The sequence below is a fragment of the Musca domestica genome, unplaced genomic scaffold, assembly GCF_030504385.1.
Source record: "Musca domestica strain aabys unplaced genomic scaffold, Musca_domestica.polishedcontigs.V.1.1 12, whole genome shotgun sequence".
Taxonomy (NCBI): domain Eukaryota; kingdom Metazoa; phylum Arthropoda; class Insecta; order Diptera; family Muscidae; genus Musca; species Musca domestica.
In genome coordinates, this window is record NW_026712155.1 from 9,929,610 (window position 1) to 9,947,579 (window position 17,970).

The 17,970-nt window shown below is 32.5% G+C and overlaps 1 protein-coding gene across 1 annotated transcript in view; it reads right to left on the minus strand.

Moving 5' to 3' along the window:
• Positions 1-17,970, minus strand: part of LOC101894825 (uncharacterized) — a 151,174-nt gene that overhangs the window by 1,865 nt on the left and 131,339 nt on the right. Inside the window, exons 7-8 of the mRNA XM_059132307.1 lie at positions 13,729-14,031; positions 6,693-6,817 (exon numbers count right to left, since the gene is read on the minus strand). Of these exons, the coding sequence (XP_058988290.1) occupies positions 6,693-6,817; positions 13,729-14,031 (428 nt within the window). The remainder of the gene's footprint in view (positions 1-6,692; positions 6,818-13,728; positions 14,032-17,970) is intronic.

The window sequence follows — 17,970 nt, forward strand, 5'->3', positions numbered from 1 at the left end:
GGATTTTTTAAAGAATTTTTTCCATAGACCAAAGGACCAAGAAGCGCGGATTTTTTAAAGAATTTTTTCCACGGACCAATGGACCAAGAAACTTGGATTTTTAAAGAATTTTTTCCAAGGACCAAAAGACCAAGAAACGTGGATTTTTTAAAGAATATTTTTCAAGGACCAAAAAACCAAGAAATGTGGATTTTTTAAAGATTTGTTTTTACGAACCCAAAGACCAAGAAACGCAGATTTTTTAAAGAATTTTTTCGATGACCAAAGGACCAAAAAATTTGGATTTTTTAAAGAAGTTTTCTAATTGACCAAAGGACCAAGAAACGTGGCTTTATTAAAGAATTTTTCCCATTGACCAAAGGGCCAAGGAACGTAGATTTTTTAAAGAATTTTTTTGAAGACCGAAAGGACAAGAAACTTGGATTTTTTTAAGAATTTTTTTCCAATGACCAAAGGATCAGGAAACGTGAATTTTTTAAAGAATTTTTCCCATTGACCAAAGGGCCAAGGAACGTAGATTTTTTAAAGAATTTTTTGGAAGACCGAAAGGACAAGAAACTTGGATTTTTTTAAGATTTTTTTTCCAATGACCAAAGGATCAGGAAACGTGAATTTTTTAAAGAATTTTTTTCCAAGGACCAAAAGACAAAGAAACGTGTTTTTTTTAAAGAATTTTCTTCAAGGACCAAAAGGCCAAGAAACGTGGATTTTTACACAATTTTTTTCAAGGACCAAACGACCAAAAATCTTGGAGTTTTTACAGAATTTTTTTCAAGGATCTAATGACCTAGAACTTGGATTTTTACACAATTTTTTTCAAGACCCAAAAGACCAAGAAACGTGGATTTTTTAAAGAATATTTTTCAAGGACCAAAATACCAAGAAACGTGGATTTTTTATAGAATATTTTTCAAGGACCAAAAGACCAAGAAACGTGGATTTTTTAAAGAATATTTTTCAAGGACCAAAAAACCGAGAAACGTGGATTTTTTAAAGAATATTTTTCAAGGACCAAAATACCAAGAAACGTGGATTTTTTAAAGAATATTCTTCAAGGAATAAAATAACAAGAAACGTGGATTTTTTAAAGAATATTTTTCAAGGACCAAAAAACCGAGAAACGTGAATTTTTTAAAGAATTTTTTTTCAAGACCCAAAAGACCAAGAAACGTGGATTTTTACACAATTTTTTTCAAGAACCAAAAGACCAAGAAACGTGGATTTTTACACAATTTTTTTCAAGAACCAAAAGACCAAGAAACGTGGATTTTTACACAATTTTTTTCGGAGACCAAAAGACCAAGAAACGTGGATTTTTAAAAATATTTTTTAAGGATCAAAACACCAAGTAACTTGGATTTTTTAAGAATTTTTTCTATGGACAAAAAGACCAAGAAACCTGCATTTTTGAAAGAATTTTTTTCAAGGACCAAAAGACCAAGAAATGTGGATTTTTAAAGAAATTTTTTGCAAAGACCAAAAGACCAAGAAACGTGGATTTTTTAAAGAAATTTTTTGCAAAGACCAAGAGACCAAGAAACGTGGATTTTTTAAAGAATATTTTTCAAGGACCAAAAGACCAAGAAACGTGGATTTTTTAAAGAATATTTTTCAAGGACCAAAAGACCAAGAAACGTGGATTTTTTAAAGAATTTTTTTTTCCAAGGACCAAGAGACCAAGAAACGTGGATTTTTTAAAGAATTTTTTTCAAGGACCAAAAGACCAAGAAACGTGGATTTTTTAAAGAATTTTTTTTTCCAAGGACCAAGAGACCAAGAAACGTGGATTTTTTAAATAATTTTTTTCAAGGACCAAAAGACCAAAAAACGTTGATATATTTCTTCTTTCAAAAGACCTCCCATTCCTCCTCGTGAACCCACTGTTCTAAGTTTTCTGCACAAAAGTGTCCTTGATAATTAAGATGGCGTCAAAGCTTGTCAATGCTTCACTAAAAACATCAAAATGACACAATATATTGATGTTAGCACTGCCAACAACAACTACAACACCACCATCATAATCATCATTTCATATTCCTGACACTCCCTACCTCTTCTCTACCTGCTGGTTACCCATTATACATAAGTTAGCATCTTAAGGGAGGCCAAAGTTAAGACGACAGCCAGGCAGGCTGGCTGGTAGCCACATTAAGCAAAACAAACTTTAAGCAATTAATGCAAAATAATTCCTCAAAGTTATTAAACATTCAATTTCATTGTAAAACAAAGTAATCAAAACTTTTGACAGTATTGTGTCTTTCAAGGAGCAAAGGAAACGAGAGCACACTCACACATACACACACACCCACAGCTATTCAAACTATTGCACATATACACCTAAAGAAGTAAAGTCGGAGGAAGATGTATTGGTGACTCGGCAAGGTTTTCCAATAATAAATTTCAACATCATTGTCAACTTCGTCAGCATCGGAAGGCTGCCATGTCATTCTTTTTGTCATCAAATGTCTTTGGTGGAAGGCTGGGCTTCTCATCAACCACTAGAACAAAAAAACTTCTACTTAGCCTTAATATTCATTCATTTTTGAGCCTGTTAACTGGCGTATTAAGAAAAAAGCCAATGCTGATGCTCCAACCCCGAAGATCACCATGAAAACTTGTCCGAAAATTTGTCAGTCAACCAGGCGACAGATGTATTCTAAATTTAGACGATGCAAGAGGTTTTGTAACTAAATATGACGGAAACTTCAAATGGGGTTATATGTATGGGCAGGTATGTGTGTGTGCGGTAACTATACCACAACGAAGTACAGGAAAACCTACGACAAGAAATTTAAAAAGTAAATCTTTATTAAGATGCTTAAAAGTCGAAAAGTAATAAGTTTTGGCAAAGAAAAACTTCTCCTCTCCTTGGCTTCATCTTAGGTTACAGGAAAGAGTTATATTGCATAATGAAAATGTATGGGTTTGGGGTAGTTGGTAAAGGGCCATCAAAAGAGTTTTAGAGATTATTAAATAATAGGAGAAAATACATAAAAAATTTAAGACGCCTACCTAGCTGACGTAATTTAGTACAAGGACGAAGTCATATGCTTAAGCCAAGGAAAACAGAACAAGAGAACCGATTTTCTAGCGATATGATGTTTTATAAAAAATATTTTCAAGGACAATTGGAAGTATGGGGGATTAGAGAAAAACTTTTGCTAAGGTCGATAATGGCTTTTAATTAGGATTTTTAAAATATATTTTGTCAACGATTCTTAAGGTTACGGTTACGACCAATCATTATGAAAAGCGTAGTTTTCATAATATATATATATATATATATATATATATATATATATATATATATATATATATATATATATATATATATATATATATATATATATATATATATATATATATATATATATATATATGTATATATATATATATATATATATATATATATATATATATATATATATATATATATATAAATATATATATATATATATATATTTTTTTTTTTTTTTGGTTTTTGAGGAAAATCAAGCCTACATTCTTGGATTTTTTTTTTGTTAAATATCAGGGCCCCAATAGCGGACTTAAAAAATATTTTTCAAGCACCTTTAGGCTAAAATTTTATTTTACAAAGACGATTTTTTTTTTAAATATTTTATTTTTATATACAGGCTGAGACTATATACTATATTTTGTAAAAAAATATTTACAAGCACTACTAGAACTTCTATGGGGGAGTAGAGAAACATTTTCTTCAAGGACGATTATGGCTTTTAACTTGGATTTATAAAAAAATATTTTTTTTCAACGCATTTTAAGGTTACTGTTACGACCAACCTGTATTAAAAAGCGTACATTTTATAACATATTTCTTTTTCGAGAAAAATCAAGACTTCCAGGATTTTTTTTAAATATCGAGGCAACAATAGGGGAATAAAAAATTTGTTCAAGGACCTTAAGCTAAAATCTAATTTATCATAAGACGATTTTTTTTAATATTTTATATATACAGGCTGAGATTATATACTTCTTTTTATAAAAAAAATATTTGCAAGCACTACTGGAACTTCTATGGGGGACTAGAGAAACATTTTCTTTAAGGACGATTATGGCTTTTAACTTGGATTTATAAAAAAATATTTTTTTCAGCGCATCTTAAGGTTACTGTTACGGCCATCCTGTATTAAAAAGCGTACATTTTATAACATATTTCTTTTTCGAGAAAAATCAAGACTTCATGGATTTTCTTTTTAAAATATCGGGGCTGCAATAGTGGACTTAAAAAATTTTTTTTAGGACCTTGAGCTAAAATCTAGTTTATCATAAGACGATTTTTTTAATATTTTATTAATACATACAGGCTGAGATTATATATTATATTTTATAAAAAAAAAAATATTTACCAGCACAACTGGGACCTCTATGGGGGACTAGAGAAAAATTTTCTTCAATGACGATTATGGCTTTTAACTTGGATTTATAAAAAAATATTTTTTTTTCAAAGCATCTTAAGGTTACTGTTACGACCAACCTGTATTAAAAAGCGTACATTTTATAACATATTTCTTTTTCGAGAAAAATCAAGACTTCCTGGATTTTTTTTTAAATATCGGGGCTACAATAGTGGACTTAAAAATTTTTTTCAAGGACCTTAAGCTAAAATCTAATTTATCATAAGACGATTTTTTTTAATTTTACAGGCTGAGATAAAAAAATTCAACAAAGTCAAACGCCATAATTTTTATACTTTTTTAATTTATTTGAATGTCGGAAATAGCATCAAATTTTAGAATAAGTTTAGATTTGTTCGAATTGGTCACCTTTGACACGACTGATGTCCTTCAAACTGCCAATGAAACCGTCACACGCTGCCTGAATGTTGCTCTGCGGTATTATGGCCCATTTCCGGAGAAGCGCTTGCTTGAGGTGATCGCAACTTTGGTATTTTTAGTGTCAACCTTACTTTCCAAAATACTCCAGACACAATAGTCCAACGGATTGGTATCTGGAGATTTTGGTGGTAATTACTCGCTGGAAATGAAGCGAGGAACCTCATTTTGCAACCATTCATGGGTGGCGCATTCTGAGTACGATGGTGCTGAGTCCTGTTGGAATGACCAAGGTCTCCAGACACAATAGTCCAAGGATTGGTATCTATTCTTGGGTGGCGCGTGCTGAGTCCTGTTGGAATGTCCAAGGTCTTCAGACACAATAGTCCAAAGAATTAGTATCCGAAAATTTTGGTGGCCATTGTGCTCTGAAAATGAAGGGTGGGACCTCATTTTGTAACCATTCTTGGGTGGCGCGTGCTGAGTCCTGGCGCGAGAATGTCCAAGGTCTGCGGCCAAAATGTTTACGTGCCCAAGGCTTTAAGACACCCTCCAGAATATTTTCGCGATAATATTCGGCATTTATTCTGATGCAACGTTCGATTAATATGAGCGGAGAGCGACCATCGGCTGTTATGGCGGCCCACACCATCAACATGGCCGGCGCTTGAGTTCTGGTGGCCAACCGAAGGTGTACATTTTCAGCTGACCAAAAGACCAAGAAACGTGGATTTTTTAAAGAATTTTTTCCAAGGACAAAAAGACCAAGAAACTTGGATTTTTAAAGAATTTTTTGCATGCACCAAAGGAACATGGCCGGCGCTTGAGTTCTGGTGGCCAACCGAAGGTGTACATTTTCAGCTGACCTCTTTGGTAAGTAAAAGCGATCATTTTGTTTGTTTACAAACTGCTGGACAACGAATGTTTTCTCATAGGAGAAAACCAAATTCGGTAGTTCACCACTTTTGGCCAAGCGGAGCAACTCTTTAGATCTTGTGAGTCTATTTTCTTTCTGTTGCGGTGTAAGTTCTTGCACTTTTTGGAATTTGGAATTTCAATGGCTTTATCCCGAGCTCATTTTTTAATATTTGCCGAATGGAATATTGCGATATGTTCAGCTCACGAACCATTTTTTGGGCACCGCGACGCGGGTTTCGATCAAGTCGCTTCTTTACTTTTCAAACCCTTTCTGCTGATGTTGCTGTATCGTTTTCTTCCGTCCGCTTCCTGGACGTCCGGCTACGCCATCAGTATCACGGTAACGATCGATGGTACGAAACACAAAAGATTTATTCACATTTAAATGCTGTAGTGCTCTAACGATAGCCACTTGTGGTTTTCCAGCCAAATATAAAGAAATCACACTATGACGCTTGAATTCCATCACGAATAACTTTTTTTCTGGAAAATTCTCACCAAAATGCTTTTGCACGCATGTAAACAATATAATGAGCTGTCAGTGAAATAATTTTTACAGCTGTCGAACGAGTGGCTTAGAAATGACAGTAGTCTGAGATTGGTTGCAGTTTTTTCATCTCACCCGTAAAGGCATTTCTAGTCAAAAGAACTTTAATCTCAAATAAAAATTCAAATCAATTGTACCTAAAATCTTGGCTTTTTTAAGAAAATATTTTAGCTTCCAACATGGAATTTCCAAAAATAAATTTTTAAGGTCCAGGTAACTTCAGTTTCTCTATATTCAATTGGATTTTATACCCATCGAACACACATTCGATAATTTAACCACAAATATCCTTTAATTTAACATGCCATCCGTTCCACCACACATGTACCCTATCTCTCACACACACACACACTCATACTTCACCTCAAGACTGCAACACATTTTTGGGCTATGACTCTCTTCGGCTGCCAACATCTCGCCTTGTGAATACTTACATTATTGCTCTGATAGAGGACACGTTCATCATTTGTGGCCTTACAGCTGATTTCCGCTTCACTGGTTGTCGATAAATGACCGGATGGTGTTTGTGTTGCTGATTTCTGTTTATATTCACCATCGACTGCAATTTTTTTTTTTTGGTGGGGGGGGGGGCAACACGTTCGTTGGAAGGTCCATGTGGTTGTTGTTGTTTTTGTTATTTCCCAAATTGTTGATTTCATTGATGTGAAGGTTTGTTGTTGTCGTAGATGTCGATGAAGAGGAAATCATTAGAAACACGGAAATTAGTTTGACAAGACAGGGCAAAAACACAAAGACGTAGACGAAAACGTCGATGAAACATGAAAAAGAGAAACAAGAAACATTATTTAGTAAATAGAAAGGAAATTTTTCGTAATAATAATTTTAAGGGGAATAATCAATAAATAAAGGATTGCTTTTATTTAAGATAAGGTAAAAAAATAACATGTAAGGTAAAATTTGAAATATTCAAAAGACTTAAAAAATGGATTGGACTTGGATTTTTAAAACATATTTTTAGGACTCTCAGCCCAAAAATCGTGGTTATTAAAAAATATTTTTTAAGAACGACCAGACCAAAAATCCTTAATATTGAAATTTGTTCAGGACCACCAGATCAGAAATTGAAATTTTTAAAAACACATTTCAGGACCATCAAGGCAGAAATATTTAAAAATATTGGTTTTAAAGACCTACAGACATCGAATGTGAATTTTTAAGCATATTCTTTTCAACAAAGACTTTTTGAAGAAAACGGACCAATTTAGGGTTTTTCAAATAATATTTTTTCAAGGACCCCCAGAAGCTAAAACATGAATTTTCAAAGAAAATATTTTTAGGGACCAGTGGATAATAAAATGTTGATTTTGATAATAAGTGTTCTCACAAAAATTAGGAGACCATTGAAAGTAGTTTTAAAAAAAAATTTCCAAGGACCAAAAATCCATTAAACATGGATTTTTAAAGAATTTTTTACTTAAGGACCAGTTGGACAATGAGCGTGAACGTTTTTAAAGGATATTTTTTAGGTATCAAAAGCCCATCAAAGTTTGTTTATAAAAAATATTTTTTAAACATCAACAGAAAAATAAGTGTGGACTTTCAAAGGATTTTTTTCAAGGACCAAAAGACGAATTATCGAGGTCTTTTTAAGGATTTGTTTTCAAAAATCAACAGGCCAATAAACGTGGCTTATTAAAGGATTTTAAGGCAGAAATATTTTAAAATATTGGTTTTAAAGACCTATAGATATCCAACGTGGATTTTTAAGGATATTCCTTTCAACATAGATTTTTTGAAGACATTTCTTTAAAAGACCAACAGATCCACAGGCGTTGATTTTAAAGATTTTTGCCAAGGACAAACGGACAAATTTATATATTTTTTTTTTTAATAATTTTTTTGTAAGAACCCCCATCCTGAAACATGAATTGTTAAAGAATAGATTTTTAGGGACCAGTGGACAATAAAATGTTGATATTGATAATAAGTGTTCTCACAAAAATTAGGAGACCATTAAAAGTAGTTTTAAAAAAAAATTTCCAAGGACCAAAAATCCACCAAATATGGATTTTTAAAGAATTTTTTCTTAAAGGACCAGTTGGACAATGAGCGTGAACTTTTTTAAAGGATGTTTTTAGGCATTAAAAGCCCAGCAAAGTTTGTTTATAAAAAATATTTTTTAAGAATCAATAGAATTTTTTTTCAATGACCAATAGACGAATTATCGAGGTCTTTTTAAGGATTTATTTTCAAAAATCAACAGGCCAATAAACGTGGCTTATTAAAGGATTTGAAGGCAGAAATATTTTAAAATATTGTTTTTAAAGACCCATAGATATCCAACGTGGATTTTTAAGGATATTCCTTTCAACATAGATTTTTTGATGATATTTCTTTAAAAGACCAACAGATCCACAGGCGAGGATTTAAAAGATTTTGGTCAAGGGCAAATGAACCAATTTATATGGTTTTTTAAATAATATTTTTTCAATAACCCCAAAATCCTAAAACATAATTTTTTAAGGAATAGATTTTCAGGGACCAGATGGCTATAAAATGTTAATTTCTCTAAATTTCTTACAAAAACTATGACATCATTGAAAGTAGTTTTAAAGAAATTTCTCCAAGGACCAAAAGACCACCAAATCTTGGATTTTTAAAGAATATTTTATTTAAGGACCAATAGGACAATGATCGCGAATCATTTTAAAGGATGTTTGTTAGGCATCAAAAGCCCATCAAAGTTTGTTTATAAAATATATTTTTTAAGAATCAACAGAAAAATAAGTTTGGACTTTTAAAGGATTTTTTTCAAGGACCAATAGACGAATTATCATGGACTTTTTAGGGATGTGTTTTCAAAAATCAACAAACCAATAAATGTGGATTATTAAAGGATTTTTTCCAAGGACCAACGGACCATTAAACTTCAACTTTTTTAACATTTTTTTTTTTGGAAACCAAAAGACTATTAAGTCTGATTTTTTTAAGTATTTTTTTAAGGACCAACAGACGAATTATCGAAGACTTTTTAGGGATGTGTTTTTAAAAATAAACAAACCAATAAATGTGGATTATTAAAGGATTTCTCCAATGACCGAGGACAATTAAAATCCGACTTTTCAATTTTTTTTCGGGAACCAAAAGACTATAAAATCTGATTATTTTAAGGATTTTTTCAAGGATCAAAATACCAATAAACATAAATTTTTAAAGGAATTTTATCAGAGATCAACAGACCTTCAAAAATATTTTTCAGGAACGTGGATTTTCAAATAATATATATTCCAAGGACTAATAGACCAATAAAATTAGGTTTTTAAAGAAAAAATTTCCAAGGACAAATAAAGGTGAATTTTAAAGAGTATTTTCAAAGGACTAACAGACAATATACGAGTATGTTTAGAATTTTTTCCTAAGATTTGGTCTATGGACCTTGGAAAAAATTCTTAATAATTATTAAAATAAGGATTTTAAAGATTTTTTTCAGATCAATAGACACGAATTTTTCAAGTCCATAAAAACGTGGATTTTTAAACGATTTTTCAAAAATGATTTTTTGGTGGATTTTTTTCTAGTACAACTAGACCTATAAAGCCAAAAGATTTAAAAAAAAATTTTTCAAGGATCATTAAACCTGGATTTTTGAAGAATTGTTTTTATCAAGGATCAAAATACCATGAAACGTGGATTTTTAAAGAATTGTCTTCAAGGATAAAAATGGCATTAAAACTGGATTTTTTAAGAAAGAGATTAATAAGGACCATTAAACATTAAATCTTTTAGAATTAATTTTCAAGGACTTACGGAACATAAAACGTGGATTTTAAAAGAATTTACTTTCAAAAATGAAGAGTCCGTCAAGCGTAGATTTTAAAAGCCATTTTCAAGAACCAATGGACAATCAAGCGTGGATTTTTAAAGAAATATATTTACAAGAGATCCTCAAAGGATTTTTTTAAGAAGGACTATTAAAGTGGATTTTTAAAGGATATTTTTTCAGGACAATCAGCGTGAATTTTTTAGATAATACTTATTTTTCCAAGAATCAACAGCGTAATTTTTTAAGGGTATTTTTTTAAGGATCAACAGCGTGGATTTTTTAAGGGTATTTTTTTAAGGATCAACAGTGTGGATTTTTTAAGGGTATTTTTTCAAGGATCAACAGCGTGGATTTTTTTAATGGTATTTTTTCAAGGACCAACAAAAATTAATTCAATTATTTTTGATCTTCTATTGCGACTTAGTAAAAGTAAAATAGATTGTCTATTACATAGATATGAATTTTTTGCTATACATTTTTTAGAACAATTTCATGAATTCTCTGAGCTTTAATCATGGAATTTTTAAGGAATTTTTGGATATATAATTACTAAATTTTTAAAGAATATTTTTCAATGAGCATCATAAATTATTCCTAAAACATTTAATCATTTTATCAAAGATTTAATCTAACATTATCATTAAAATGTTTCCTTAAATACTTTGCTCTATATGTCTACTTTTGTATTTTCATTCCTCACATTATCTTTTGCAATCTATGCCATTACCTGCTTTCCCTAATGCATCCTTTCACACACACACACGCGCACTTAATGCCATTCACAATTTAAAGCAATTAATCTTAACTCTTCTCTTTCTCCTCCGTTTCTTTGTGTGTGTGTGTATGTGTGTGAGAGAGTTTTTTCTTGGTTAGCTTGTTATCTTTAATTTCCCCAAATACCACATTAATTCCCACATGTTTATCCAAGATTTTGCCAATTTCAACCAATTTCTACACCTATTCAACAAACCAAAAAAAAAAAAAACCGAGAGGAGGAAATAATCTCGTTGCTGTGAAAGTCTGTGCCTCCAATGTAAAGGCAAAATTTCCAAAAAAAAAAAAAAAAATCTGCAGTGCATCTAGTTTTCTACATTCATGATGAAAGCCGGAGGCATGGTGTTAAAGGGTAAAAGGAGGGTGTATGAGGTACTGATATCCGGCTACAGAGAGTCACTGTCTGTTAACTGTTTAAATAAGGCATTTTTACTGCTACTGACTGCCTGCCTGGCAGTTTTTCTCCACCGAAATGCTTGTATGCCAACATATTTGCATAACCCTGGGTAAAATATTTTTCTGTAAATTTTGAAACTACTACAACATGGGCAAAAACGTAAAATGAGAGCTAGAAATGCAAGCAAGAATATCGAGACGGAGTCTTAGTGAAAGGAATTTTGTTGCTGGCCGGATGGAGTAGGAGAAAGTAAAGGAAGAATTTATTTTGGGCCCAAGAATTGGATCCACAAGAAATTTGGTTATGAATTTTTTTTGAAGGTTTTTTGGAAAGTAGGCAAGGCAAATACAGGGCGAGATGAAAAAACTGCAACCAACTTCAGACTGATGTCATTTCTAAGCCACTCGTCCGACAGCTGTCAAAATTATTACAGTGACAGCTCATTATATTGTTTACAAGCGCACAAAAGCATTTTGGTGAGAATTTTCCAGAAAAAATGTCATCCGTAATGGAATTCAAGTGTGATAGTATGATTTCTTTATAATTGGCTGGAAAACCACAAGTGGCTATCGTTAGAGCACTCCAGCATTTAAATGTGAATAAATCTTTTGTGTTTCGTACCATCGTTCGCTAGCGAGGTACTGATACTGGTAGCCTAGCCCGACGTCAAGGAAGTGGACGGAAGAAAACAGCAACATCAGCAGAAATGGTTCGAAAAGTAAAGAAGCGACTTGATCGAAAAACGCGTCGCAGTGGCCGAAAAATGGCCCGTGAGCTGCAAATATTCGGGGCTCAAATATTGAAAAATGAGCTCGGGGTAAAGCCATTGAAATTCCAAAAAGTGCAAGAACTTACACCGCAACAGGAAGAAGATAGACTCAAAAGAGTTGCTTCGCTTGGCCTAAAGTGGTGAACTGCCGAATTTGGTTTTCTCCGATGAGAAAACGTTCGTTGTCCAGCCATTTGTAAACAAACAAAATGATCGTGTTTACTTGCCAAAGAGGTCAGGTCAGCTGAAAATGTGCACCTTCGGTTGGCCACCAGAACTCAAGCGCCGGCCATGGTGATGGTGTAGGCCGCCACAACAGCCGATGGAGGGTGTATTAAAGCCTTGGGCACGCAAACGTTTTGGCCGCAGACCTTGGACATTTCAACAGGACTCAGCACCATCGCACTCAGCACGCGCCACCCAAGAATGGTTACCAAATGAGGTTTCTCTCTTCATTTCCAGCGCATAATGGCCACCAAAATCTCCGGATACCAAATCGTTGGACTATTTGGTCTGGAGAATTTTGGAAAGCAAGGTTGGCACTAAAAATTACCAAAGTGTCGATCACCTCAAGCAAGTGCTTCGCCGCGAATGGGCCAAAATACTGTAGAGCAACATTCGGGAAGCGTGTGACGGTTTCATTGGCCGTTTCAAGGCCATATTTCGTGCCAAGGGTGACCAATTCGGACAAATCTAAACTAATTCTTAAATTTGATGCTTTTTCCGACATTTTCTGCTTCCATTCATAAAATTTTAAAAAAATTTAAAAATTGTGGCGTTTGACTTTGTTGCAGTTTTTATACCCTCCACCATAGAATGGAGGGCATATTAAGTTTGTCATTCCGTTTGTAAAACCTCGAAACATACATTTTAAACCCCACAAAGTCGATTAAGCTATGTCCGTCCGTATGTCCGTCTATTCGTCTGTCCGTCTGTGGAAATCACTCTAGGTTCCGAACGAATTAAAGTAGATTGATACAATTTTACTCAAATGTATATTATGTCTGCAGGACTTTTGGTATTGAAAATGGACCATATAGGCCCACGTTTTGGTATAGCCCCCATATAACGGTACCTCCCAATATTCGGTATTTTTACGATTTTTGTGACAATATTTATCGGAATTGTTTCAAATTTGTTATTTGAAGTTCGAAATGGATACTACAGCCTATGACAGAAAATTGTCTGAGCAGGTTCACGTCTTCGTATAGCCCCCATATAACGGTACCTCCCGATATTCGGTATTTTGACGATTTTAGCAAATTTGGTATTTGAAGTTCGAAATGGATACTACAGCCTAATAAAGAAAATGTCCACGTCTTCGCATAGCCCCCATATAACGGTACCCACCGATATTGGGTATTTTGATAATTTTAGCGACATTATTCACCGGAATTCTTTCAAATTTGGTATTTGATGTTCGTAGTGGATACTACAGCCTACCGAATAAATAATTTTTTATATTTTTTAATATAATATAATGTTGGATTTTTATATTTTCATTTTTATAATTTTATATCTCAATTTCCAGACTATCTGCCATACTGCTGCAATTTCCTCTCTGCCCTTTACCAACATTCTACTATCATATTTGACAAACAAAATATAGCTGCAATCTTAATGATGCTGCTTCTCTACTACCATTTGCTTAGTGTATATGTAAGTATATGTAAAACACCAATACCACTTTGCTTTACATTCTCCTAAAAAAAAGAAACTGAAAGAGAACAAGCAATGTAAACTCACCTTCTTTATATGGCACCACATCCGGATTCTTTTCGTCGTTCTTCTTCTCATCGTACCTGGAATCTTCGGTATGACTTAATGGCAGAGAGCTTTTATCTTTAATTTGCAAATTGTCGGGACGTGAGAATCTCTGATTTTGATGTTGATATTTTTGCTGTTGCTTGTGCGAGCGCAACTTCAGTGCGGCAATGGTGCCGATGCCAATGCAAACAATTGCCACTAATATGCCCACGAATATGCCAACGGAGAGTATCGGTGTCAATTCAATATTTGTCTGGGAACCTTTGTACGATGTCAAAGCCACTATGGAGAAGAGAAGAAAAAATGAATAAAGGTTGAGTAAAATGCAAATGTCAGCAATTCACGATGGAAGAGAATAGAGGCAAAAAAAGAAGAAGGGAAATGAAATATATATTGCAAATATATACATGTACATCAAATTGAATATGGAAGAAGAGATTTTTCTTTTGTTCATTCTCTTTGTGTTCAGGTTTCTTTCTCAGTTGACGTTATCATTTATGGATCAAAGGAAGGAGAAATGGGAATAAAATGAAAATTTCTTTTAGCTGCATATAAATCAGTTGCAGTATTCGTTTCTTTCATAAAGGAACAGCGGATTGAACTAATTTTTTGGAGAAGATTTATTGTAAGGTCATCGGAACATTGCTCAGGAGTCAGTTATTCCTAGCTAACGCCAAATATAAATTGACCAATGAAATATTTTTTTTTTATAGGCGATGAATAAAATATTTTTTCAAATCTGAAGCATCAAGAGACCAGAAAAAATAAAAGGAAATTTCAAAAAATATTTTGGTCTCTCAAAATTAAAGCTGCCTTAATAAGTCGCATGGCCCTTTAATTGGTTAACAGGACATGAAATGACTCATATGTTAAATAATTTTTTTTATATTTGTTGCATCACTTGAATGCTTTAAGTATTTGCTTTTTAATTGCTTGACCACTAGGAAATAGTTGTTCTAGATTGTGTTTCTTTTCTATGGGATTTCCATGTCCTTCCGTCATTATCATTATGGTGGGAAAAAAATTTTCTCATTTTATATTGCATACCGCACAATTAGCTAAATGGTTTCAAGTCTTCCTTTTCATCCCGCTAATTATTTGCTATGCCTGGCCTGAGTGCCCACAATTTAGCCTACATTAGGGAAAATAAATGGAAATACAAAGTCCTGGAAAAAATATCCTAGGAGAGGTTTAAAATTTAAAAACAAAACTATAAGAAAGTAAAGCATAGCATTGCAGTTGCGTCAGAGCCTGATATTTTTTTTTTTTTGTTGAAAATTTCAAATTTTGTACTGGCATACCTTTTGAAAAATATCGCGGCACCCGTTTTTCATGAAACTTCTTTTTTCGGAAATTTCTTTTAGCTCTTAAAAATTCCTTTAATAGTTTTTTCCTAATATCCTCTGGATGCCTGTAAGTAAGTAGTCCTTATATTCAAAGCTGGAAGTGTTTTCTACGGGCAAACTACCAGGTAGCCTCCATTTTGAGTTTTGACGAGACTCTAAAAATGGGCTAACCATCTGTGAGAGTAGTCATTTCAAAGTAGCTAAAGCCCACTGGGTTCCGAGCCTCAATATAGGATATGAAAGCCAAGGGGCCCTTTATGGCCGAATTGAAAACGAGAAATTCAATGAATGTTTTAAGAATATTTTTGGAGTCACTTCGGAGCCAAAGATATCGTTATGTATCTTTCAGGAATATATTTTATAAATTTATAAATCTTTGGTTCTCTCCGAGCTATAATCTATAATTTCGTTGAAATATTCTTCGAAGGACTTTAATTGATATAAACATTCATATACTAAATATTAATGAAATGTGTAATCATGTCTCAAATGGCAATCCGTGTTGAGGATGTATTTTTAGGAGTCTATCAAAAATTTAGTTGTGGTCTTTTCAGAAAAAAAATAAATAAATGAAATAAAATAAATAAATAAACAAATAAATGAAATACAAAATATCAGAAAAGGGCCATCGGAAAAAATCCTGAAGTGGATTTTTCCATTTCTGATTTATATGCTTGAATTTCTTATCGGAAACAACATTGGAGATTTTCTTTTAAATTTGTCCCCAGGAGCAACAAAACCATAGTCTTTGGTTTTTACATTTTTAGATCTGAATTCTTCAGACCTGAATTCTTCAGAATCATTTGAAGGCAGTTCATGTTTTTTTTTTTAAGATTTCTTCAACGAACTATAAGGTTTAAGAACTTGAAATTTTGAAGACATATATTTTTTTTTCAGGCAAAACATTTTTATGGGTTTTGGTTTTTCGAAGTTTAATCAGAGTTCTAAGCGTGGATTTTTTAAAACAATTTTAAAGAAAATAAAATATAGGAAAAGATTATTATGGCCTATAAGTTAACATTTTTAAATGGCTTTAACGAGGACAAGGCAATCTAAGGCACTCAAGGCCAGAAATTAGAATTTTTCTTGAACTGTTCAAAGGACCCTCAAATCTACAGGGGCGGACTTTTAAAAACATTTCGTAAAAGTGATTTTTTTAAATTTGTTTTACAGTGGCTTGCTTTGAATCTTATTAGATGCCCAAAGTGTGTGAATTTCTCGACTATTTTGAGAGAAAGAGCAAAGTCATTGGCGTAGATTTTTAGTAGTTCTTTGTGGTTTTTTAAAATATTCTTAAAGGACCTTCAGACTTAAAGTTAGAAGATATTTTTTAAGGACAATCACAGGTCAATTGCAAATTAGAATTTGTCTGGAATTTTTAATGGAAATCTCTAGGAGTGGAGCATTAAGTAGATTTCTTGCTGTGGATATTTTGATTTATTTTTAAAAGAAAGGTTTTGGTAGTCCACCGAGAGGGCTTAATTAAGGACATTTAAGACTTCGATTTTTGAAGGGAATTTTTAAGGTCCGCCACATATAATTTAGCACGATGTACGATGATTTTAATGTAAAATTTAATCTATTGGATGGATTTTAAACGATTTTTCCTAAGCGGTATCAAATTTATTTTTGAAGGACTTCAAGTAAAAATTCAATGTTTTTTCGCAAAGTGTCTATTGACTTGCTTTCTTAAGGATTTTTTTCGTATTCTGAATTCATTCGCATAAAAATATTCTATGAAACTCAATTTTATATTTTTGATTTATTGTTAAAAGAGTGGATTTCGAATCAAATCCCTTTAAAGGGCTACATATGGACGTGGAGGCACACCGAATTTAGAGGGATTAATTTTTTTTAGGACTTTTTTGGAGAATTTCTTGGAATGTTTCCAAAGGACATTTTAGACATCGAATTAAGATGTTATTTTTAATGTCCGTCGCATTAAATTCCTTTTGCAGGATTCCTTACACAACAATTCAATTTTTAAAAATGCTTGTCACAGGGCCATCATTTCTACAGATATCATAAAATATTTATATGATATTTTTTAACCTGTATCAAATTTTTGAAGGACTTCAGTTAAAAATTCAATGTTTTTTCAAAGTATTTATTGACTTGCTTTTTAAGCCTATTTTTTCAATCTATTTCTTTAGAAGAAAATTAAATTGTATTTCTGAATTCATGCCTACAAAGATGTTCTATAAAACTTTAAGTTTCTGTGTGACTTAGATCTTAAAAAAAATCGAAAGCTCCAAAAATCTACAATTCTTAGATTTTTAACCTTCCAAAAAATTAAAACAAATTAATTTAGTTTGCAAGAGTCTTCGAAAATATTGTAAAAGAAGTCCACAATTCGTAGTCTGCCATACCATTAAAAAGTCCCCAAATCTGAATTTTAAATTCGATTTTTAAATTAGATTTAGGCTGTAGATTTTTTAGAGCATTTTTCAAAGGATCAAGCAATTTGTAATATTTTTATTGCATAACACTTTTTCCATTTGACTTTCAGTATTTAATTATAAATCGCTAATATCGTCCGATCCTTACGAAATTTAGAGCTAGGGTTTGGATCAGAATGGAAGCCTATTGTTTTTCAAGATGATCACAAAATATTTGAGGGTTGAAACGAATCGACCAAAATTAGTGGGGACCTAAGAAGGGGTTTTCCTTAATAGAACAATATTGTAGGGTATCACATGGTCAGCCCGCACTACTATAGCTTTTTCTTAGTTTGTTTGAGAATACTTTTGAAGGACGTTCCTTTTGATTCTTTTTTTTTTTAAGGACTTGATGTCATTTATTTTTTTAGAAATTTTTTATCGATTCATATAAAAATTCTTCAAAGATTTAATTCTGTTTATTAGCAGTGATTTCA